The sequence below is a fragment of the Rhodnius prolixus genome, unplaced genomic scaffold (genome assembly GCF_049639745.1).
Source record: "Rhodnius prolixus isolate KJV_2025 unplaced genomic scaffold, Rpr scaffold_5, whole genome shotgun sequence".
Classification (NCBI taxonomy): domain Eukaryota; kingdom Metazoa; phylum Arthropoda; class Insecta; order Hemiptera; family Reduviidae; genus Rhodnius; species Rhodnius prolixus.
In genome coordinates this window covers 24,798,843-24,824,506 of record NW_027411624.1, presented here as the reverse complement: position 1 = coordinate 24,824,506, position 25,664 = coordinate 24,798,843, and the positions used below count along the sequence as shown (strand labels likewise).

The 25,664-nt window shown below is 33.0% G+C and overlaps 2 protein-coding genes across 8 annotated transcripts in view; both read right to left on the bottom strand.

Annotated features, from left to right (window-relative positions):
- Positions 1–25,664, bottom strand: part of PH4alphaEFB (prolyl 4-hydroxylase subunit alpha-1) — a 118,408-nt gene that overhangs the window by 48,060 nt on the left and 44,684 nt on the right. Inside the window, exon 1 of one of the 7 annotated variants that reach the window (XM_074137570.1) lies at positions 23,366–23,414. The exons of the other annotated variants lie outside the window; for them this stretch is intronic. The gene's annotated coding sequence lies outside the window, so the exon portion shown is untranslated. Of the gene's footprint in view, positions 1–23,365; positions 23,415–25,664 lie in introns of those variants that run through there. 7 annotated transcript variants of the gene reach the window in all.
- Positions 1,805–2,116, bottom strand: LOC141458127 (uncharacterized). The gene has a single exon (XM_074135723.1). It carries the CDS (start codon positions 2,114–2,116, stop codon positions 1,805–1,807), a length of 312 nt encoding a protein of 103 aa, XP_073991824.1.

Sequence of the window (25,664 nt, the reverse complement as noted above, 5' to 3'; positions counted from 1 at the left end):
TAACTTGCATAAACAATAATAGTTGGTTTTTACCACTTGTTTATAATACAGATATAGATATTGTACATAATATGGATATTACCAATTCTATTTTCGTAATTTATTGATTAATAAATTTACAGATTTTAATTTTATTTCAAAACGCCACGGAATTACGGTTTATTCTAACAAAACAAGGGGTCAAAGTTTGGATCAATATTCCAACAAAATCCATTACTAGCCGTAAAAATTTCAAAAAGAAAACTTTATACAATGTTATATATTAATATTGTTGTGACATATTAATTATTCTAAAAAAGTTTTACGGCAAAGGTTGGGCATAACTAATGACTACATTAATTAAAACACTGTTCATGACTGCGGTAAATATGGTGCATTGACGATGGATCTTAGTTTGTTTTTTTTTTATTTATTTTTTAATGGTAAAATTGTGTACAGTAGGGGAATAAATTAAAATTTGTTATGTTGTTTTGTTTGGATGGTAGGTGAAACAGTTGGAGGATGGAAAGAGATTCATGCCCAGCTACGACGGTAATGTTTGTGAAAGCAAGAAGTTAACAAGGTTGCTTACAATTAATAAGATTAGTGTTTTAGCCAAAATACCCTACGTTACGCTTTATTCTAATTAAATTTCCAGTTAAAATAAATAAAAAAAGTACGAATATAATTTTTTAAATTTCTGTAGCATTAAATTTATTTCAAATGCTTGAAAAGGGTCAATTAACAGCTAGCAAAGAAGTAGTCGAAAGTTGCAATCACTCCGCTCACCTCTGTGCTTTTTTTTAAACAAAGTGAGATTCTTTCTCACTGCTGTTATTTGTATTTAATTATTTATTTTATTTTAAAACTTCATGACAACAATGCGAGAAACCAAAATGATTAAAAATAATATATTTACATTAAGTCATGAGGTAGGCGCCACGGTAGCCGAGCGGTTAGGGGCGAGACCAGTAAAGCTAATATGTATTGTGGTACTGGGTTCGATTCCCGGTCTTAGGCCTTGGATTTTATTTAATGGTTAATAAAAGAAGTTTACAGTAAAGTTTGTTTGTTAGTCGCCTCCGTCCACGACACCTTGACGTAGTTGGACGTTAAGCCCCACCTGAAAAAATAGGCAATTACTTTACTTACTTACTTTTTACTTTTGTCATGAGGTTATCAAATAAAATAAATAAAAATAACAGCAGTAAAAAAGAATCTGGTGTTTTTAACTTTATTTTAACAAAAAATAATTATATATTCAAATTTTCAAGATCAAATTAGATATATCTTCTGGTGCTACCAGGTAATGTTATATTCAGTTTTTGATCAGAATCGTAAACTCAAAAGAAGACGAAGTGTAACATATCAGATTTTTTTTTTTTAAATAAATAAAAATTAAAAAGAAAATCACTAATGGAGTTCAAAGGAACTAAGCCAGTAGTAGCACTCCCAGTCATCATTCAACAATGGGAAGGAGATCACGAGGTCACTTAAAGCGACGGCACGCTCCGTCCGATAAGTGACATCTAGCCTAAAGTATTGATATGATTTACTGGGATCTTTTAAGTTTTTTTTTTTATATGAAAAGTTAGCACCAGTGGATGCAAGGTGGAAATTCGTTATTTTAGTAGATAGATAGATAAAAATACTGTATTTTATGTATTTACGTATATTACAGGGGGTTCTGTTTTTCTTCTTCTTCTTCTTCTGCACTTCAGGGATTAGGCAACATGCCTGTTCCGTCTTCACAATATTTTATTTATTTTATTATTTTTGTATTTATTTATTTTATTTTATTTTATTTTATTTTTTTGTTTTGTTTTTATCTCCATCTTTTTAATGGTCGTCCTACACTACGTTGTCCTCTAGGTCTGTACTTATTGACCATTACTGGTACTCTTGTAGTTGACATACGGTTAAGATGTTCCCTCCATCTATCTCTAATTTCTTCTATAAATTCATTGATATTGTATATATCCAATTCCTCCCGTATGTCAACATTCCGTATTCTTTCTCTTTTTGTGCAACCCTTCACTCTTCTGAGGAATCGCATCTCTGCACTTTGTAGGTTACTTTTATCTTTAGCTCTGGTAACCCAAGATTCGCTTCCATAAGTGAGCAGAGGCACAGCCATAGTTTTGTAGAATTTTAGTTTTGTTTCAGGTCTCGTTTTATTTTTAAGTGATCTGTTTATTACACCACAGATAGGTTCTGTTTTTGTGAGTTAAATTCCATTTACAATCTGGTTAGTGTTCAGTAAACAAATAATATTATTGCTGCAGTTACAAAAATAAATTATACATAAATAAATAGTATATAATTACAAAAAAAAAAATAAATAATGATATAAAAATAGGAATGGAGTTAACCGTCTCTCTACAAACAATTCTTAATATTCCTTGAAGAAAAATAATAATAAAATACTTAACTGAACGCGCGCGACTTACAAAATAAATAAAATAAAAGTAAATAAATTCTGACCAAGCCTAAAATATTACCATCATAATCAGGCTTGAATACATTGAAGAGGATTAACAAAATTAGTTTATCTTTTGAATTAAATTTAAGCGAAAGTAATTAAGGTTCAATCAAAATTTCTAATTATTATTAGTATTATTCATTTAATATGAAAGATCTTAAATTTAGTACTTCTATAATGTATTGGTACACACTGTTCAACTGTTGGATTGAGCAGATTGAGAGAATAGCAGTCAAATTGGTGTAATTATCTACATTGAATATATATTTAGATAAATGATGTTTTCTAATAGGTGAATATATTGGACAGACCAAGAGGTCTGTGCTCCAGGCTCTTTTTACAGTTTAAATTACAGAGGGTACAGGCAGTGCTGGTCTCGATGGAATGGTATCCATTTCTATTTTTTCTTTAGTTTAGTAATGATCATTTTTTGATCTGCTACTTACAATGCAACACAACCCAAATTTTATCATAAAAAGAAACATTTATCACATTGAATTAAAATATGTATTTTAATTTTTATTATACAACTTAAAATTTTTTAATACAACTTCTAAGTTGAAATAAAAGATAAAAATTACTTAAATTGTGGTTAGAAGAAGTTAAGTGAGTGTACAAAGAAGATTTCTATTTAATAATGAATGTGCAAACGTAAAAACTATTGCATAATATTTGCTGGTGTAAGCAGTATAAGGAAAAAGCACTTACTGTTGCATTCTTGAATAGATATAGGCACAGTTTCAGGTTGTAAATGTGTCATTCTGCAGATAAAATTCCTCAAAAAATTTATTTTAAATAAACGAAGAAAAATAAAGATGTGGTAAGAACATTGGAAAGTAAGGATTTCTTTTTTACACATCCTCCTTTATCGCAACTTGAAGAAGATCTGATCGTGAATTAATGTAATCGTTCTCCCGTCTGCTATGTAATAATACTTTCCCATTATGCAATAATTTGAAATTATAAAGTTAGAAAAACTTTATCTTTCTTTAATGAAATGTTTTACTTAACATAAATACAATTTCATTTTTTTTTTTTTTACAACACTCAATGATTTCAGTAATAGAATTGTAATATTAAGGAATTAAGGAAGGCAAAAAGGCCCTTCAAATAGAGGAACGGCTTTTGAATGAAAGGGATTATAAAATATATAAGTATATATTTTATATACATATAAATTATGTATAATATATCTTCGTTATTAAATAGGTACTTTATTTTAACTCTATTCCAAATTATTCTCCTGATTTATCTTCAATACGCCCTTTATTTTGAGTAGTCACATATACATGCATGTTAAAGTAGAAAAAGACTAAGAGTCGGCTACAGTTTAAATTTGAATCCCGGATTTCAAACAATATATCAGTCTTGAATTCGTCTTACCGAAATATTCGTGAGCACAAATAACACACAGTTCATAACAAGTAGATTATTCAACAACAATTATTCATTTCTCAATGGTAATTTAATGTAGTCCCCCTAATTTTACTTATAGTAAAATACTGGAATAATTAGCTGCCCTAAAAATATGCATATTTTATTTATTTTATATTACATATATACACATTGTGGGATGAATACCTAGATTGAGAATGTAATTGAAGAAAACTATATTATTTGCGATAAAGCCAGATAATTATTATCTATTATTGTAAACGTTTGACTACTTCATAAAATAACAATTACTTTAATCAAAGAATGAACTTAAACCGACGATTTTTATTTAAAAATAAAAATAAATAAATAAAATAAACAAAATCATTGATGTGTGTTGGTGTAAGCATTTTTTAAAAAAGTTTTTGAATTTTTTAGCCTCATAATTTTTTTTTTTGTTTATAACGTTTTCTTTTTAACCTGTAATTAATAGTTTGATTATTATAAATAACTAGATATTACAGTCAATCTACAGTGCTACTTGATCAAGTATTTTCTAGATGAAAATGGCCAGCATAAGGGTCTGTGACATCTAATAAATTCAAAAAAATATTAATGAAAATTAATGCGGTAAAATTACTTAAATGATATCAATGAAGTATTAATGAAATGTTGGGTACTTGCTGATTTGTGTACCTTTTGGCGTTCAATCAACCCTTATACTTAACTTTTTAAACTGTAAATTTTTGTTAAGGAGATAAATTATATATTTATTTATATTAATTATAAATTTTTATATATTAATTATATATTTATTTATATTAATTATATATTTATTTATTTATATTAATTATAAATTTTTATATATTAATTATATATTTATTTATATTAATTATATATTTATTTATATTAATTATATATTTATTTATATTAATTATACATTTATTTATATTAATTATATATTTATTTATATTAATTATATATTTATTTTATGTACATATATATTATTTTATATATTCTCTGTATATTGTAAAGGGAAATGATTATTTCCAATCAGGTTTTCAAAGATTTTTACAGGATAAATAAGATTTATAAACTTTCCCGTCCATTACGGGAGGACGTTCCTCATTTTAGAGATATAGGCTTGTAGGTCGATGTAGTACGGGCACCAGCTATGATCACATTCTGGGCCCTTAGATTTCAAAATGTTTTTAGGAGAGAGGGTGAACAGTGTTAATTTCTCGCCAAATATTTAAAACATTTATGATTGGTAATTTTCTCCATATTTTGGTGGTAGACCTGTTGTATAATTGACAAGAGTTTCCCTTCGTTTTCATTGTTCGGTGAAGTCAGAATTGAGGATTGTTATATTTTGTAAGGTGGAAGAAATATTTTTGTTGCATCTTTGGGAAGTGTATTGTGAAGATTGTAGTGGGACAAGGTATAAGTATTGTTAGTCCATATTAACATTTGGAATTCGTATTTTTAAATCTAGTATTTACAAAAGTCTTTTTGCTTCCCAAAAAATGTTGGATATTATATTTTCTTTTACGGAAGGAGAAGGGGCACATTTCAACATCACAGTTAAAATGTGCCCCTACCGACCTGCAAGTTTGTGACTTTGTTTTTTGTTTAATCGCAGAGAAGGGGAAAGTGGTCCGAACCTACATTAAGAAGCGCAACAAACCGAATATTTTGTCCAAACTTCCCTAAACCCATCACACTTCGGGTACAACATCCCGTACTGCGTCTTTCTTGATTTTTGAACTAGATTTCAGTGGTTTAAAAGAGAAAGTAATGTAGTAGTGAGAGAAATAACTGATAGAAGGTAGATTCAGAGTAAAGTAATATCATTTCTTTCTATTTTATATTGTGTTCAAATGTGACCCCACCAGTGGGGCAGACATAAACATTTGACACAAAATTTTTCTATGTATGTAAAGTACCAACTGTTTATTGATATAGATCTGTTAAGAAGACTTGAAAGTTGTAGAAAACAAAATAAAAAGGTACAATAATACGATTCTGTGCACTCTGTAACAGAAAATGTAAATTCTGTTCAAATGTGGCCCCCTCTCCGCTACTTTAAACGCTTTGCCATAGGATTGATAACTGTATACTCGTTTACTGAAAGATTAAATTCGTTGGGGAAAGAGAAACTTATCCCGGAGGTCGTAGAAGATTGAGAAGGTTCGGGACGGACTGACAATCCTCACAGATTAAAAGTACAAATTAAATATATAAAAATAAATAGAAATTATAGCAAAAATTACTTTTGAACAAGATAAAGAATAAATCTGGTGCAAAATCTTATAATACCTTTACGAAAGACTATTAATAAATGATATCACATTAACTGAAAATTGCTTACAGACCAAAAGAAAGTTAACAATTAGTAAGGGAGAATTAAAACTGTCCGGTAGGACAGTTGTATAAGGGTTGACCATCAAAAACTGCACGAAAAAGCGTAACGTTGAAAAACACCCAACTTTGACAATTTTTTTCTCTTTTTCTATAAAAGATAAAATTCCCAAATTTTCTTTAAATCTTACTCCAAACCCTCCTTCATAACTGTAATTTTTTTGCAACCACCCAGATCTAATAGGTTTCGAGAAAAAAGTTGCCGAAAATGAGCAAAAACCGCTTTTTCAAAAAATGTTCTTGTTCTTGTTCTTCTTCTTCTTGTTGTTCTTGTTGTTACCTTTTTTGTAAACAACGTAGCGCCTAAACGCGTGAACCGATTTTCATGAATGAGGTGTCATTCGATTCAATATTTTATGTAGATGTGCCTTTTGTGGGTCCCGACGCTGTACATCGAATGGGAGAGGAGTTAGCCCCCTTTATGTAAGGCCCCCTCCAAAATTATTATTACTAATTACTCTGTAAATCTTGGCCCGATTTTGATAAAATTTGGTAGGATGATAGGGTTAGGGCTCCCCTACGTAACATTAAAGCGGCGATCAGCTCTTACACTTGTTAAGGGGAAGTATAGCAATCGTTTCAAATTATCGACACGTGAACCGATTTTTATGAATGAAGTGTCATTCGAATCGAAATTCTATACAGATTTGCACTTTAAAAGTCTCGGCACCGTGCCTCATAAGGAGGGGAGTTTGCCCCACCCAAATAAGGCCCTTTCTAAAACTATTATTACCAATATTTCTATAACGCTTAGTCCGATTTTGATAAAATTCAGCTCGAATAAGTGGTTAAAGCTCCTCTACGTTGCTGATTCTCTTGCTCCTACTAAGAGGAAGTACTGCAATCGTTTAAATTATCAATGAGTGAACCGATTTAAATCAATGAATTGTTCGATTAAAAAATCTTTGCCTCTTTGCCTTTTAGGGAGAAGTACTGCAATCCTAGTTTATTTTTCTTACTCCTCTTAAAAGGAAGTACTGAAATCGCAGTTTAAATTTGCATTTTACGTACAAATACCTTCCTATGTTATTCAAAACGCTTTCTCAAAAAAATTGTTATTGAGGATGGTTGGCGTTTAATCATTAGATTAAAGTTTAAATTAATGTTAACAAATAATTAAAAGAAGTGTACAAACTTTTTAAATAAGAAACTAGTAGAGAGGTAGTAAATAAATAAAGAATATTAAATCAACAGAGACATCTGTACAAATAGCCAAAACAGAAAAAGTAAACTTCAATAGTAACTCTAAATAACTGTGCAATTCTGGCTAAAATATAGAAACAAAAAGAAGCTTAATAATAAATAAGATCAGTAAGCTTCCATAGATCACACTTCAAATAGTTATGGACTATATTTATTGAAATACAGAAAATTGATAACGTCTTTTTACACAGCAAATAAAACGTGAATACGAGGGTCGTTTGAAAAGTCCGTGCAAAAATAAAAACTACTTAATTTTTTGGGGTCAACCTTTTTTATTTTTCAACATAGTCTCCTTTTAGGCTTATACACTTCGTCCAACGCTGCTCTAGTTTGTTGATCCCTTCCGAATAATAGGATTTGTCCGTGAAAAATAGCCATTCGTTTCTGCAATCACCTCCTCGTTTGAATAAAATCTTTTTCCCGCCAGCCATTTCTTCATATTGGGGAACAAATAGTAGTCCGAGGGAGCCAAGTCTGGAGAATAGGGGGGATGTGAAACGAGTTGGAACCCTATTTCCATTAATTTTGCGACCACAACTGCTGAGGTGTGAGCTGGTGCGTTGTCGTGATGGAAAAGGACTTTTTTGTGGGCCAATCGTGGGCGTTTTTCTTGCAGCTCGGTTTTCAAACGGTCCAATAACGATGAATAATATGCACCTGTAATAGTTTTACCCTTTTCCAGATAGTCGATGAGGATTATTCCTTGCGAATCCCAAAAGACAGTCGCCATAATCTTTCCGGCCGAAGGAACGGTCTTCTCCTTTTTTGGCGCAGATTCCCCCTTGGTAACCCATTGTTTAGATTGTTCTTTGGTCTCAGGAGTGTAGTGATGTATCCATGTTTCATCCACAGTGACGAAACGACGCTTAAAGTCCTGCGGATTCTTCTGGAACAGCTGCAAACCGTCCTTACACGATTTCGTTTTTGGTCAAGCGTGAGCAATCGCGGCACCCATCTTGCGGATAGCTTTGTCATGTCCAAATGTTGATGCAAAATATTATGTACCCGTTCATTCGAGATGCCCACAGCACTAGCAATCTCACGCACCTTCACTCTTCTGTCATCCATCACCATATCATGGATTTTATCAATGATTTCTGGAGTAGTAACCTCAACAGGGCGTCCAGAACGTTCAGCGTCACTTGTGCCCATATGGCCACTCAGAAAATTTTGAAACCACTTATAAACTGTTCTAATCGAAGGTGCAGAGTCACCATAATGTTTATCAAGCTTCTCTTTAGTCTCCTGAGGTGTTTTGCCTTTCATAAAGTAGTGTTTAATCAACACACGAAATTCTTTTTCGTCCCTTTTTTGAAAATCACTCGACTTCCTGATTCAAACGAATGCCAAACACAAAGAAATAGACCGATCTGGCTGAAACTTGGTGTGTGTTCTTCCAAGAGATGCTACTAACTAAACATAACCTCGATACGCGCCAGTAGTGCTATCTCTCTGACTTTGCACGGACTTTTCAAACGACCCTCGTATTTAAAGAACAAATTCAATATTTGTCGAATTGAGCAAATGAGCGTGAATACAATTGTTTTTTAGCTTAGTAAATGTGTAAAGATGGTCGAAGGACACCTCAAAGTGAAGGTAGAACAAAATAAGATGGTTAATTAAAATTCTACTTAACCAACATTGAACCCCAGCAAAGTGTGTATTTCACAACTATATCTTATATACACACTACTATTACAAGTATAAAGACAGCTAACTTGTCCTAGAAAACTGAGAAAGTAGGATCCATTACTTGGTTAAGTAACTCATAAAAACGGATTTAACGATTCTATAATATGATATCTGTAGAAATGTACACAATAACTAGGATCAAGTTAATAAGTATTGTAGCAGGAATAGCATATCTCGCCTTACAATACTACTCAGTTTACAGGTTAAAATAAATTTTATAACTGAATCAGGGTTGAGTCTTGTTCAGTCCTGATACATATACACAAATACAGGGAGGAGTGGTCGAAACTTCGGGAGGTGATTCAGCAGCTCAAATGCAACAAAAAATATTCTCTTCACTTTGGCCCGATTCTCAATAGTGTCCAAGATATTTGCATTTTTAACTTTTCCGTCGATATTCGCGTTTTTCACCATAAAAACGGCCGTAACTTTTCTATCCTTTATCCTACAACAAATCTGCATATTCCAAACGAAAGAGCATTAAAGTTCCTATAAATTTGCCTAATATAGAGCCTCAAAACGTTTCTTATAACAATGAAATTTTTACTTTAATATCTAAAAAATTCGTTCTCGATGATTTTTATTAAAATTTTCAACTGCATTTTCTCAATGGTTAATGAATCAAGGAGTCACATAATTTCAGAAAAAGTTACGCATTAATTGAGCTTCAAGACCATGTGGATTTTTTTGGTTTTTAATAAAAACCCTACCCCGAGAACAGAGGGGTATAAATGCAGAAAACTGGGTGACTCCTTGATTCATTATTCATTGACAAAAATACAGTTGAAAATTTTAACAAATATCGAGAACGAATTTTTTAGACATTAAAGGAAAAATTTCATTGTTATAAGAAACGTTTTGAGGCTCTGTATTGAGCACATTTATAGGAAATTTAATGCTCTTTCGTTTGGAATAAGCAGATTTGTTGTAGGATAAACATATATTAAACCCAACGAGTAATTAGAAAATAGCCTATTTCAATCAAGAAGAAAGATATAATGTAAGAATAAAACAGTAACAGTAGCAAATTCCAATGGGAAGAATACAGCTGGAGATGCACCTGGCCACCTTCTATCCATTAGTACTAATTAAGGTCTACAGAAAAAGAGAACAATGTCGCACAATGCAAAGGAAACAAAAAAATAGAATTAATTAATTGGAGACCTACAGCTTGATAAAGGCGAAGATAAGAAAAGGTGTAAATAATCCTAATTGATGAAACAATGGATGATTGAAGTCTGTTGCAAATGTCAATTAAAAGCCTCGCCTCTTTTTGAAATTCCAATGAATTCTGGATTAATTATTATTCTTTTAAATCAACATCGTTAAAATCTCCCAAATTCTCAATTTATTTGAAAATTATTGTGACTAAATGAAATATTTTCATTGAATTTTAAAAGATATTTTGAAAAATATGGAAAAAGTTAAAAGTCTGGGAATGGTAATGAAAGTAGAAAGCGAGAGAATCCAAAACTTTACTTATCAACCAACTTGGGAAGGTTCGACAACTTTATGAACTTATCGAAACTGACAATGAGCTCCATCGGGTGTATGTGATTAGGATGCTCAAGTGAATTTTTTTTCCCTTTTCAATAGCGGCGTCCATGATTACAAATAAAAAATATATAAAAAATAATAATAATAATATAAAGTTAAATATATGTTTGTAAATATGTGTACGAGGGGGTACCCAAAAATAACCGGAATTGCGTTGCCGCGCATGGAGCTTATGTAGTACGCATTTCTGCCGCTAGACGTGTATAGCGCAATTCCTTGCCAGTTCAGTCCTGCCTGTGTTGTCAGCCTGGCTTGTTCTGTTCATCTGCAGTGATTGTTTTTACCAGCGCTGTTTTGTTCTTTTTTCGTTTTTTATGATGGCAAGTTTAAGTGAACAACGTGCAGCTCTGAAATTTTGTTTTCTACTCGGCAAAAATGCTGCTGAAAGTGTTTTAATGTTGAAAACAGCTTACAAAGATGACGCTATGGGAAAAACTCAAGTATACGAGTGGTTTACTCGGTTTAAAAATGGCGACATGTCGATTGATGACAAACCTCGTTCTGGAAGTCCATCAACTGCCCGAATCGACGAAAATGTTGAAAAAATTCGAGAGCTGGTGTTCACAGACCGTCGACAGAAAATTGATCAACTGTCAGAGAGTAGTGGGTTATCTTGGAGCTCGGTTCAGCGAATTTTAACGGAAGATTTAGGGATGAAAAGGGTTGCTGCCAAGTTTGTTCCTCGAGTTCTGACTGACAATTAAAAAGAACATCGAGTTGAAACATGTCGTGCTTTGAAACAACAGCTTGAAACTGATCCAGACTTTCTGTCAAAGGTCATTACTGGTGATGAGTCATGGTGCTATGGTTATGACCCAGAAACAAAGCAACAGTCGAGCCAATGGAAGACGTCATCTTCACCCCGACCAAAAAAATGTCGTCAAGTCAAGTCAAACATCAAAACAATGCTGATTTGCTTTTTTGATGCCAAAGGCGTAGTCCATTCAGAGTTTGTCCCCCCAGGTCAGACCGTCAATCAAACCTTGTATTTGGAAGTTTTGAAAAGATTGCGCAATAGTGTTCGCCAAAAAAGACCCGATTTGTGGCAAACAGGAGACTGGTTCTTCCACCACGACAATGCACCTGCACACACAGCCATCTCTGTTACACAGTTTTTGGCTAAAAATGGCATGGTTCCGCTGCCCCACGCACCTTACTCGCCTGACCTGGCTCCGTGCGACTTTTTCTTATTTCCACGCATGAAAAAGGGCATGAAAGGTCACCGATTTGACAACATTGAAGAGGTCAAGAAAAAAACGAAGAAGGAGCTGTCAGCCATTTCTAAAGATGACTACAAAAAATGTTTCGAACAGTGGAAGCACCGGTGGGACAAATGTATTAGTTGTAATGGAGAGTATTTTGAAGGGGATAAGGTTGTTCTGTAAAAAATTTGTAAATAAATAGCTTTTAAAAAATAATTCCGGTTTTTTTTGGGTACCCCCTCGTATTTATTTGTATATGTATATACACGGTGTTCATTTTAAGACGGCTCAAATGTATTTCATGCTTAAACGGTTAATCTGAACAAAAAATGGTAGAGGAAAAATTTGTTGCCCGTCATCTCTAGTTTCAGAATATGTGACTTATTCTTATATTCCGAGAGATTTTTCTAAGAAAAATCAAATGTTAAGGAGCTTTAGATGTTCTCAAGCATACACAAAATGGCTAAAAATTAATTTTACACATATTTAAGTGATCAATATCTTTCATTTAAAGGATTAAACTTATTCCTTAATTTATCAAATAATGCACTTTACTCAACTTGTGAAGCATATACTGTGCCTTCAAAGATGCCTCTTCTGGCTCGCAAGCCAGGTTAGGCAGGAGGTTATCAAGTGCTCTCCGTATCTGAGCAGTTGAATAGAATTTAACATTCTATATCTCATTAACTATTATCACTAAAACATTGCAATTTATGCCAGTTATACTAGAGTAAACTTTTCTCTACAATTGGGTGAATAATAGGTAGTGAGAAATAGAGGTTTGAAATTTGAACGATTTGCAAAACCTCCCGAATTTAACCTTCTATATCTTATTAATAAGACTAAAGAGACTCAATTCTGTACATTAATACACCACCACATATTATAGTACTCAATTACACATTATAATTAACCTCAATAACGAAAATAAAGTTACCAAATTGTTTGAATCTATATCAAGAATATCTTCTTCAATAGCTGATAAATAAGCATAATAATTAAACATTTATATTCTTATATGTATGTATAAATGGCCCGGTGAGAATGGGAGTGGCGTAAGTCCATTTTGAGCAGTTTTGAGATAAAACGAGTTTTGTGTTTTGCTTTGTAAAAAAATGCAGATAATAAAAATAGCTTTATTATTTTTGTTTTTATTATTATTACATAGAATCAAATTTTTTGATGCATATTAGAATGTAATGGGATTTTTAATTATTTTGGAAAATGCAAAAATGTGACTTACTTCATTGTCATTCTCAACATATCTGGCGTAAGGTTAAACATAACGGCATTTTAAAACCAATGATAAGGGTTTTATTTCATAAACTAATGCTTCAAAATGCAGAAGACTCATTACTGAAACTCATTTTACTACCAGATCTTATTTCAACATCACCGACTACACTATCCACAGAACTGATCACCCTGATGACACTGCCCATAGGGGGTACTGCAATTCTAATAAAAAACTGTCTTAAACACAATCTGATCTCAACTAATCCTACAATTCTCTTCAATCAACAGTCATCTCTCTCCCAATAAACTGAACAGACGATTCAAACTTCTCTCTAGACTTCTTGACAAGTGATCTAAACTCTCACTACAGAATAAACGACTTATCTACACTATGATAATCAAACCTGCCTGGACTTGCGGAATGGAACTTTAGGGCTCAGCCAAAGCTTCCAATATCTACAAAATCCAATCCATCCAGTCAAAAACACTCCGTCGAATCGCAAATGCTCCTTACTATATCTCTAACTCTACCTTGCACCGAGATTTCCTCACAATATAACATATAAACCATATAACAATTCACTAATTAACACCACACGACAATAAACTTCACCAAGAAAACAGTCATAAAGAAACAAACAATCTGGTGGACTTACGCCACTGTCATTCTCAACAGTAAGAGCTTTTGATTAAGTACTAAAACTTTGTGCTTCTCCTGATGGCCAATAAGTGCACTAAGAACTTACTGCATTGTTACTCTAAACAAAACGGTTGTAGGATATAAAGCTGTCGTTACCTTGATTTCAATAAAAAATGGACTTACGCCACTCTCATTCTCACCGGGCCAATATAAACTTAGCAATGAGATTATACAGAAAATCTACTATATCTGAAATGTGAGCCTAAAAAGAGGTAATATTTGTAATGAACAACCCGTCTGTTAGAAAATGTGATTACAGTACAAATAAAAAGAAAGCATTCTTAGTTCTTCCTCTTATGTTAAGTAAAATGAGGACCTTATCCTAACTCGTCTCCTAATCCAGATCCTTTATAAGGGAAAGAACGCTGGAAGCAAACTTTCTCAACGAGGAGGAGTGAGTAAGAAGGAGGAAAAAAAAAAGTAACAGACAAACATAAATCCATTCATTTCTTTGTGAGTATTTACTCTACTGAGTAACCTCCTTTTAGGTTTATATGTGTTTGTGTGCATCCATTTCAGTTAATATTTATGCCATTCTAATGTATTAGTTCAGCGAACGTTGCTTTTTAGAAAAGGAAAAAGTTAATATGAATACTTCCATTTCAAAGGAGCCAGAATAGATGAGCAGTTAGTTACATACAAAGATCACAAAGCTAACATGTATCGTGTGGTACTAGGTTCAATTTCTCAGGCTGTCATGGCCTTGAATTTATTATATAAATAAGAGAAACAGACAGTAAAGTATGTTTGCTCTGTCTTCGTCCATATAACCTAGTTTATACAGTTACACGTAAAGCGTCTTTAGAAAAATAAGAAACAAAGCAATTGTTTCATGAACCATGGAACTCGTTGACATTTGACAATCTAGATTTGTTATGAGAGATGTTTATTCAGAGTACAGTTCAACTTCACCATAGATTTCGGTATGCTCTCTATAGTGATGACATTTAAAAGGGCCTCGAGCTTGTTTTTTGTCCATACATTTTATTAGATAGTTCACATAAAAAAAAATAGTACTCGAGATTTGTACTGTTGCCGAATAACTCGTTTGTATAAACAAAAGACGTCATGGTTCAATTATCCATTATGGTTTCCAGATTTCTAAAATGTCAGCTAACAACAAGTAAATTATCAATCATTGCAGATGTGTTTGTTTCCGTTCCCCTACATGCAATTTTAAACTCACTTTAAAGAAATCACATCTCTCTGATTATATTCAAGAGTTGCTTAAAAAGTTTAAATGATCAATGAAATCTTACTTTCTATAAAAAGGCCACAAGATCTCAACACGAAGAGGAAGCTATGTCATCCACAGTAAAATTAACTTCAAGAATTACAATCTGGTCGCATGGAAGTACTAAAACCAAATGCCAGACAATAAATTGTGTCTAATTCACTTTTGAAAAATTGTTTTAAATTTGATATATGATTTTTATGTATTCTTGTGTGCTAAATCCAAATATGAACTCCATTTTCCACCATCACGTAAGAATTTTTCACAAAATCGCTTCACATTTTACAAAAAATTTGTGAAAAAGCAATAATATTTAAAATTAGATTTTATTCGCAAATGATACGACAAGTGAAATTACTTTAAAAAGCAATTAAATATAATGAAAATACGCAGTAAAATACTACTGAATTCTTTAAAAGTTCTTGTAGAATCTTTTCCTTATCATTTCCATGCTCTTTTTGGTGCTTTGTCTTCTGTGGTCTCGAAGCAGGTCGTCTCTTTCCAACATCCAACAGAAGTCAGCTATCATGCTTACATTCCATCTTCCTTGGTATCTCCTCTCCATTTCTTTTATATCTTCGTGGAATCTTTCCCTCTGCTCCTCACTTACTGCACCAAGATTTGCAGGAAAGTAGTCAAGGTGCGAATGTAAAAAATGCACCTTTAAACTCATGTTACAGCCTAAATTTTTAAATTTTTCTAACATATTTCTTTACAATATTTTTATAAACTTCATCTTTTTGTTGCCAAGAAACTTAGTAACTACTTTCTTGAAGGCTTTCCAAGCTTGTTTTTCCGCTTCCTCCATTTTAAATTTAAAATTTTCTTTGTTGTTTTTAACCATAAAGTTACCACAAATATAACACAAAAGAGTCAGGCGCATTGACACAACCTCTTGAAGCCATTGCAATTTAATTTAATGTACAGCAAATAAATAAATAAAATTTTGGTGGTTGGAGGGAGACGCGCAGTAACAGGATCAGACATGTCTTGACGTGACAGAGGTTGTATTTACAGTTCTGTAATAAATTTACCATTGCTTTTAACTTCTTTATCATTATAATTCACAATACTTTATTCAGAGTATTACATTCTTACATCATCACGACTAAAAATACTAATATTATTCATTTAAATAATTGTTTTATAAAATGATCCTTTACAATAGGCCAACACCTATAGTATAAAAAAAAAAATCCGAAATTGTGGAAAAACCTTACGTGATGGAATTTTTTAAATATTTTTCCCATTTTCAGCATCAATAAATCTATTGAAATCACTCAATAGATTCCAGACAATTTTTCCATCGCAGGGCTGTGATTAGTTTATCTATAATTTTTTATTTTATTTTATAATAGTAACCTTGGTAGAGAAATTTCTTTATAAAATAATATACACTACTCTGCCAAGCTACCATTGTAAATTAGGGACTTTGAAAATTTATATTCTAGAAAATTTGTTATAGCAAAGTTAAACGAAGCAGCAAGTAAAACAAGGACCAGCTCGGAGCAGGAGAAAAGACAGGTAGTGGAGATCTTCCACTAAATTTGTTTGTACTTACCCTGGAGCGGAGAACCCAAGAGAAGGGCACACCTTGTTGGCTTAGAGTGAATAAACAGTCTCCCAGAGGTTCTACTGTCATGCCACATAGTGAGTCCTAGCGAATGAACTCACACGCATTAAAACAGGAGCACCTTCTCTGCCAGCTTCTTCTTTACCACACCATAATCTAACACATCTTATCAATTCCGTATAGTAGAGAAAATATTTTTAAATATACGTACGAACAAGGAGATGAGTTTTAATTAAAAATAAATAAACCGAACCTCTTCCTTCTCAGATCATTAATAATAATAATAATAATAATATAATAATAAGTCTTTATTAAAAGGTTTTATATAATTACAAATACAAATACGAAAACTTAGACAGACATATTCATGGTCCTTAGACCGTCTGAAGAACAAACAGATCATTAATTTAATCTTTATTATTTTTTTTTCACCATTTTCTATTATTTTAACATTGGTGACCTGGCCAATGCACTGTTCAAGGCAATGAACAAACTATCTGGATGACAGGGTTTAAGCACGCAATAACCTTTAAGAAACATAAGGCAGTGGTAATAAGAACTTACCAGGTAAAAGAAAGAGGGTTGGCAGGTATAAAACAAAGTGACGAAAACACAATCTAGTACAAAATGCACAACTTGATCTAACTGAAATTTCCTCAGTTTCAAAAGAAAAATTTACTTTCTAATATCTGTTTTGTTTTTTTTAAATTACTTAATACCTTCAATATTTTATAACCTTCGGAATAAATATTAAACTTTTTGGCGAGGAACTTATTGATTTTGACATATCATTACTGCGTTCCCTGACAGCAGAATATAATGAGATGACGACTCTCTTCAAACTTTGTCTTACTTCTCACAACCATAACTATTTCTCACAATAGTAAGAACTCCTATTTTGCAAAGTGAGTAAAATATAAATAGAAAAAAAAAAAACATTCTTTTACTGAAGATCATAAAAAATCTTGAGAGGGGTTAACGCATGATCCCTTCCAGTTTAAAATTACTACACATTATTATGCAGTAAAATGCAGTTAGCACAAAATTTGCCAAACAGATCCGCAATACTGCAGAAAGAGAGAGTCGTTTATCGAGGAGAGTGCGAGAGAGATAGGAAGAGCAACATAAAATTTATTTAAGTGAAGATTCCACCAATTTAGCCGATGATGACACATCCAAATAAATAATATATTACATTCATGGATTTAGTAACGTTTGCTTTTCGACTTTCGCTTTATGCAAATGACCTCATCTTCACCGGCTTTTATTTTCTAGTTATTGCTTCCTTTCTTACGAAACAATGTACCCTATGTTTAGATGAAATAGATGACCTTGATGATCTTTTCCTTTAATCTCATGGTGACAATGATGTCTTATAAAAAAAATAGAAGAAGCCCAAATATTGGCACTGCGCCATAGATAAAGCTGCATGGCTCTTTAGGAGTTCTAAAAAGAATAAATTTGCGACACAAGGATTTCTGCAGGGAATAAAAATTACATGAAAGCATCAAAAGATATCTCTCACCAATAGATTTCTAATTCTAAGTTGGAACACCATTCATGGAAGCGTAGTTGATGCGGGATATCAAGTATGAAAGATTTGCGATATAAATCCCTATTTCATTTAAATTGTTCAGTACTGATGATTTGTCAAGTACTTATTTTATTTGGGTATTAACAGGTGTGTCAAATCCATAAATTCTGGTACCTAATAGAACTGTATCAGATGACCATATCTGAAATGTCCACTTAAAAATTAAATTGGACGAAGTACCAAATCTCGAACTGGAAGATATTTTTATCTTCACATCACACCATAAGACCTCCTCAAAAGGTAAAACTGGTGACTTGCAAATACCAAAATCCTTTAAAGCTTTCCGTAAGGCTTCAGTCAACTCATAAAGTAGTCCTAAATTTAATTTTAAAAATATGTTACAAAATTTGTACTTATATATTTGAAACAATATTATTCTAAAAATTATTCTTTTCTTTGCAATAACCTTTAATCATAGCAATTCAAGTAAAAAGTAATACCCTACTTTTTCAGCCAGGCTTTACGTCCAACTACCAATTAGATATCATAGACGGAAGCGAATAGCACGTTACTATAAAGCTCTCTTATTAAACATTAAATAAAATACAAGACCTAGACCGGGGGAATCGAACTCAGTACCACAATACATCTTGGCTTTGCGGGTCTCACCTCTTGGTTATCGTGGCGCATAAACTATATATCGTATTATTTGAATACGCACGGCAAGAAATAAACAATATTTTAAAAATAATAAACTATTTTCACTAAGCCCACGAATCCGCATGGGTCCCAGGGTAGCCAATCCCTTCTCATACAAATCCTCCAAGAAGCTCAAATGGTCGGTGATTCCCATAAAAACGCAAAAAAGGCTCCCATCCGCGGCCCGGTATTGGCCCCCTGTATTCAATCATAATTAAAATTCATATTATTATTACCTAATCATAGTCCTAAATCTTATTCTAATAACTGTTATTGTACACAATTTACTATTATTCTTTATCAAGATTTCTGTGAATAGACTAGTTTCACAGTAGGAAATGTGGGTATATAGGTAGAAATAAAGTTAAAAAAAAATTGCCTTTTATTTATAGAATGCTCACGATATGTCATCACAATCGTGTCTAAAGCAGCTGTGCAGAATCTGTAGTCTGCGGCCACATGCTGCTCGCTGTTACAGTGTCCAGGGCCCAAACATTTGTCAAGCATAAAAGTACTGTTTACAATCAGACTATATTGTAAAACATTATTTATTTATTTCTAATGCATTTACAATTACTTTTTGGTATGTGCATGGTATTGCGATTGTTTCAAAGTACCGGTAACCAGATTTCACCGGGAAGGGATTAGCGAATACTGTATCTCAACGCGGAGATTCCCGGGTTCGAATCCAGTTGCTGGTCCTTTAGATTTTTCTCTTACTGGAAGCCTCCTACAGCGCACAGTCAGTGATGGACAGTGTAATGAGAGAACACTGTTCGGTGGCTGGCAATACCCTGAAAAAAACCGTGACCACCCAACCTCCTGATGACCTTTAAGTTTAAACTTATAAATTTTCTTCAAACTTTCCTCCCTCGCGGAGATCTTTCTCCTAAAATAGATTTTTTTCAAGTGCATAGTTTTGAAGCACAAATTATAGTCTGTTTACTAGTTGTAATTTATTTTAGTTTTTCCTCGAGTAGAAACAAAAATCGAAACGTATTAAAAATATTTAAATAAAAAGACATGGTTTAACCATTAAGAGGCAATAAAACTGTCTTTTATTAAAAATTAATGAGCATTTTATGGTTTTACTGTTACAATGTTTTGCTCGGTTAATAGTTGCTTTGCCTAATAACCAATATTCAAGAAATTAGTTGCGAGTGATTACGAGAAAAAACATGGATGTTTGAATGAATACTTCAGAGAATTCTCTCTACAGACTTAGCCTTTTCTTTAAATTTTGGTTTTCAGCAAGTTATTTAATTTCCAATAGTATTATATGTGTATAAAGTTTAAATACATACATAAGTGGGATACCCACATGTTAAACTAGAATTGTAATTTAAAAAGAAGGGTAACAACCCCCGCCAAAAAAAGCCCTAAAATGAAATTTTCCAGGAAAAAAATTAAATAAACAAAAATAACCTAAACAAAACAAATTTCAAATTCGAAGTGCCAATCACTTTTTGTTGATGAGTTATAATAAAAAGGGGGTATTTCCAAATTAAAAAAAAAAATTAAAAATTTGCACGATTGCAATACATCCTAAAACAGCCTAAAAGAAATAAAAATTAACCAATAAGCTGGTCACGCACAAACAAAATGTGTGTTCAATAGAAATAATGTAATTATTTCTATGATGTAGACGGGATGTGATTAATGTCAAATAATAACCTGTTATTTCAACTATTTTAGTGGATAGAACGTGGGAATTGTTTCAACTATTTCAATAAAATATAATAATAGGGGGGGGGGGGATTGGAGGAGGATTCATCGTGAAGGTTGTTACCTCTCTTATTTGGATAAAATAGAAATGCATTTCAGCCATCCACAGAACAAAGAACTTGACCCGTGAGATAGTACGAGTAGTACATATCGTACTAACAGCATGATTTGTGCCACTAACAGTAAATTGCCACATTATTTTTATATGATTTTTGGGGAATATCGAGGTGCGGTCATCAATAAATAAAACTTTTTTTGCTTTATACCAACGTTTCGGTAATTTTTACTACCTTCTTCAGGGTATTATACAAAAGTTTGTGAAGTTTAATGTAGAGCTATATCATCATAACTGTTTAACAGTTTCCCCAAAAATCATTCATCAACAACGATCGAAATAAAACTAAAAATATTTTTATAACAAACAGCTTAATACAATTTTAACATAATGCATTTGATAAAGACTACTCTTATTTGACAATTGAAGTCAACTTAATTTTGAAATTTAATTTAGTTTTCAAAGTCCATTTAAAAAGTTTGGAGTTTTTATCAATATGAAGTGTACTTATTAGTGGTAGACAGACAGTTATTAAATTATTTAACTAAGTAATTCTTCCAAATAAAACAAATCACCAAAACGTCCCTCTACAAACTTCATGGAGGCTGGAGTACCGCTGAAAGTATTTTAGGCGCTCTGTTACAGTATATTTAAATTCTACGAGGGTCGTTTGAAAAGTCCGTGCAAAAATAAAAACTACTTAATTTTTTGGGGTAAACCTTTTTTATTTTTCAACATAGTCTCCTTTTAGGCTTATACACTTCGTCCAACGCTGCTCTAGTTTGTTGATCCCTTCCGAATAATAGGATTTGTCCAAGTCTGAAAAATAGCCATTCGTTTCTGCAATCACCTCCTCGTTTGAATAAAATCTTTTTCCCGCCAGCCATTTCTTCATATTGGGGAACAAATAGTAGTCCGAGGGAGCCAAGTCTGGAGGGAGAATAGGGGGGATGTGAAACGAGTTGGAACCCTATTTCCATTAATTTTGCGACCACAACTGCTGAGGTGTGAGCTGGTGCGTTGTCGTGATGGAAAAGCACTTTTTTGTGGGCCAATCGTAGGCGTTTTTCTTGCAGCTCGGTTTTCAAACGGTCCAATAACGATGAATAATATGCACCTGTAATAGTTTTACCCTTTTCCAGATAGTCGATGAGGATTATTCCTTGCGAATCCCACAAGACAGTCGCCATAATCTTTCCGGCCGAAGGAACGGTCTTTGCCTTTTTTGGCGCAGATTCCCCCTTGGTAACCCATTGTTTAGATTGTTCTTTGGTCTCAGGAGTGTAGTGATGTATCCATGTTTCATCCACATTGACGAAACGACGCTTAAAGTCCTGCGGATTCTTCTGGAACAGCTGCAAACCGTCCTTGCAACACTTCACACGATTTCGTTTTTGGTCAAGCGTGAGCAATCGCGGCACCCATCTTGCGGATAGCTTTGTCATGTCCAAATGTTGAAGCAAAATATTAAGTACCCGTTCATTCGAGATGCCCACAGCTCTAGCAATCTCACGCACCTTCACTCTTCTGTCATCCATCACCATATCATGGATTTTATCAATGATTTTTGGAGTAGTAACCTCAACAGGGTGTCCAGAACGTTCAGCGTCACTTGTGCCCATATGGCCACTCCGAAAATTTTGAAACCACTTATAAACTGTTCTAATCGAAGGTGCAGAGTCACCATAATGTTTATCAAGCTTCTCTTTAGTCTCCTGAGGCGTTTTGCCTTTCATAAAGTAGTGTTTAATCAACACACGAAATTCTTTTTCGTCCATTTTTTGAAAATCACTCGACTTCCTCGATTCAAACGAATGCCAAACACAAAGAAATAGACCGATCTGGCTGAAACTTGGTGTGTGTTCTTCCAAGAGATGCTACTAACTAAACATAACTTCGATACGCGCCAGTAGTGCTATCTCTCTGACTTTGCACGAACTTTTCAAACGACCCTCGTATATACCATAATGACTGAATTAATGTTTTGAAATAGCTATGAAAATCAGCATTTAGCTTTACAACTTAGGGTTTTCAGGGATTAGACGAATTCTATTCCTACTATATCTCCAATGAATCGTAGCCTACTAAATACGCAGATTTTGCAACCTCCTGATAGGTCACCAGCAGCCTGGTCGCTTATAATGCTAGCAATTTCTCCTATTGTCAGAACGGAATGCATTTTTCTAGCCAAAATTTATCCCGAACTTTGTAATGAAAATAACAGTACTAAATTTATGGTTAATTCGTTCACTTAAATAGCTTCTGTCGTAGGATGATCTGCTAGAGCACCGATTTTCGATCATAATGTTCGCGGACTGGTAGCGCTTTGTCGCTTTTAATTTCTCCTCCTTTGTTGGAGTTGGCGCCATCTTCTTGTCGATTAGGAATGGATACCGCAGAGGTTTTTCACTTTCTGGAGAAAACTTTGTCCTTTTTTAAATAAATTTTGGAAATGATTTATTGGATATCACTAGTTTTTACATGTTGACTTAGTCACTAACTACTACAGTGCTTAAACCAAAGTAAGTTTATAGGAATTGTTTATATTAAAATTTTCTTCTACCATAAACTTCGTTTTATCAAAACTAAGTTCAGAATAATGCAAATTTAAAGTTTATTTAATGTTTTGCAGTTCACTGCCGCCTAAATATACTAGAAGGTTTATTATTTACTGTTTATTTATTTTGTATTTATATTACCTATTATCTGTGTAACGCCGAGCTCCTAATCACAACCCTTTTCACATTCGATATTCTTCCTATCATCACCTCTTTTACACAGATGACACTGCTTTCCTTTCTTTCAAATCAGATTCTCAAATCGTCATCCAGAAGATACAAAGCGGTCTCACTAAAACATGATATTTGATATCGGAAAATCAGAATTAACGAAAGCAAAACACCAATTTAAAATATCCTCTTCGCTGAGGTACTCATCCTCTTGAAAACTGAATCAACATTCCCATTCCTGATGCTGAGACCGTCAGGTGCTTGGGCAATTACTTGAATCATTGAACTTTAAAAAAAAAAAAAAACGCGTGGAACCCCTCAACGACAAAGCCCAACATATTAACTTATGTCCTAAATACTTACTAACTAACAAACTTATAATATAAAATAATTTTACGACCAATTTCGACATACAGAGGTTGAAATCAATCAAAGGGGTTAAAACGAAACCAATTCCAAAAAAAAAAACTAATCCTTACAATCGGAAATCCTCCGCCAAATCTTCCATGTAACTTACTATGCGTCCCTAACCTTGCCCTACCTAATTTCTTTTCGTTTAAGAAATTGTATGATCCCGGTATAATTAAAAAACAATCAACCGTTCACGTTATTGGCTACTACCTGTATAAATCAAGCATTATACAAGGACACTACAGAATTATTAAATACAATTGACAGCAATGCAAGCAAGTCATTTTGAAAGAAATATAAATACAAAAAAATTAGATTAAAACTAATGTTCATTCTTTGTACAGTTGCATGCGATAAGAATAAACAGATACACACTGAGATATACACAGTGAGAGTGCAGGCAGTTACATATAAACAAGAAGAAGTACACAACAAGATAATGTCAGAAGGCTGGCATTGGCTGTACTGTAATTATTTGAAGATGTTAAACTAGTTCCACTTCATAATTCAATTGCCCAGCTTTATATACATATATATCACTACGTTAAAATGCGGTTCGGTCCGCAACACTTAACAATATCGTTGATTATATTCCATCATAGCACTCATTCTATCCCTGACAGGATAGATTCAATTCGGATTCTCATTCATTATCAGTTGATTCTGTTTGGTAATAGATTCTGACTCCTAAGTGTAATTTTGCTGTCATACTCTTCATTTATTGAATGAATGTAGAAGGTTATTAGTCCTGCATTTTTCTTGTGAATAATAATAATAATAATAATAATATCTTTATTAAGCCAAATTAAAAAAGAAATAAAACAAAACAATCACTGAGAATATAAAGATAATACTCTTGGGTTTTATAAACCATCAGAGGGTATAAGTAACGTTTGGTAATCATCAAGGTAAGAGTAAAAACACTGCTCTTTAATAAACACTCATTTCCATTAGCCATCAATATTTTTACATGAATGTTCTGATTAGAAATTATTAGTATAAAGCATATGCACTATTTACATCCTCCTAATTCAGTCAGCAAAAGTAATGTGAGGCATAGATGGGTGTCAAAAATCTCATAACCAAACTGATGAATCAATTGTGACCAGAAATAAGCTATTAAGGATAAAATCAACAACATAAAGCAATATAATAATGTATATATTGGGATAAAGTGGTAAATATTTTCCTTTTCCTATTACCACGGTACAGTAAGAGAAATGTAAAAAGTATTAAAGTAAGTTTCTTCAGACGGGAAACACGTCGCGAACTACTAAGCCGTGGACGAAGACGGTACTAGACCATTCCCGTGTACCAATAATAATAAAGAAATTGAATAGCTCATTGGTTAGAGCACTGGATTCCCAAACAAAAATTAAAGAATTCAAATCTACCTGCTTCTTCTTAAATTTATTCTTCCACAGAGCTTCTGACAGTTTACTGTCCAGTGATGAGCAGTGTTGGCTGGACAATGGTACGAACGCAGGCAGTTCACTAAAAACGGCACTGGGCGCCAATGACCTTAGATGTTGACGCGCCTTAAATTTTATTTCTTTGAAGCCCATCCGCCAAAATAAATAAATGAATAAAAATTAGAATTCCTTCTTATAAGAGTTTCAATAACGACCTTTACTCACTAGCTCGTTATGCTGCCACTGTTACAAATCTCATTCGCAACACATCAAAACTATCAAGTCTTCACAATTAAAAAAAAATTACTTCTATTTTATCTTTGTTTCTAGCTATATACGATCTTTTTTTTTATTTTTTTGCTATTTACTCAATTTAGTATTCAAACAGAAACAACTCATTTATATGTAAATTTTCTTAAGCAAAAATGCTACCTTGACAGTCAAAA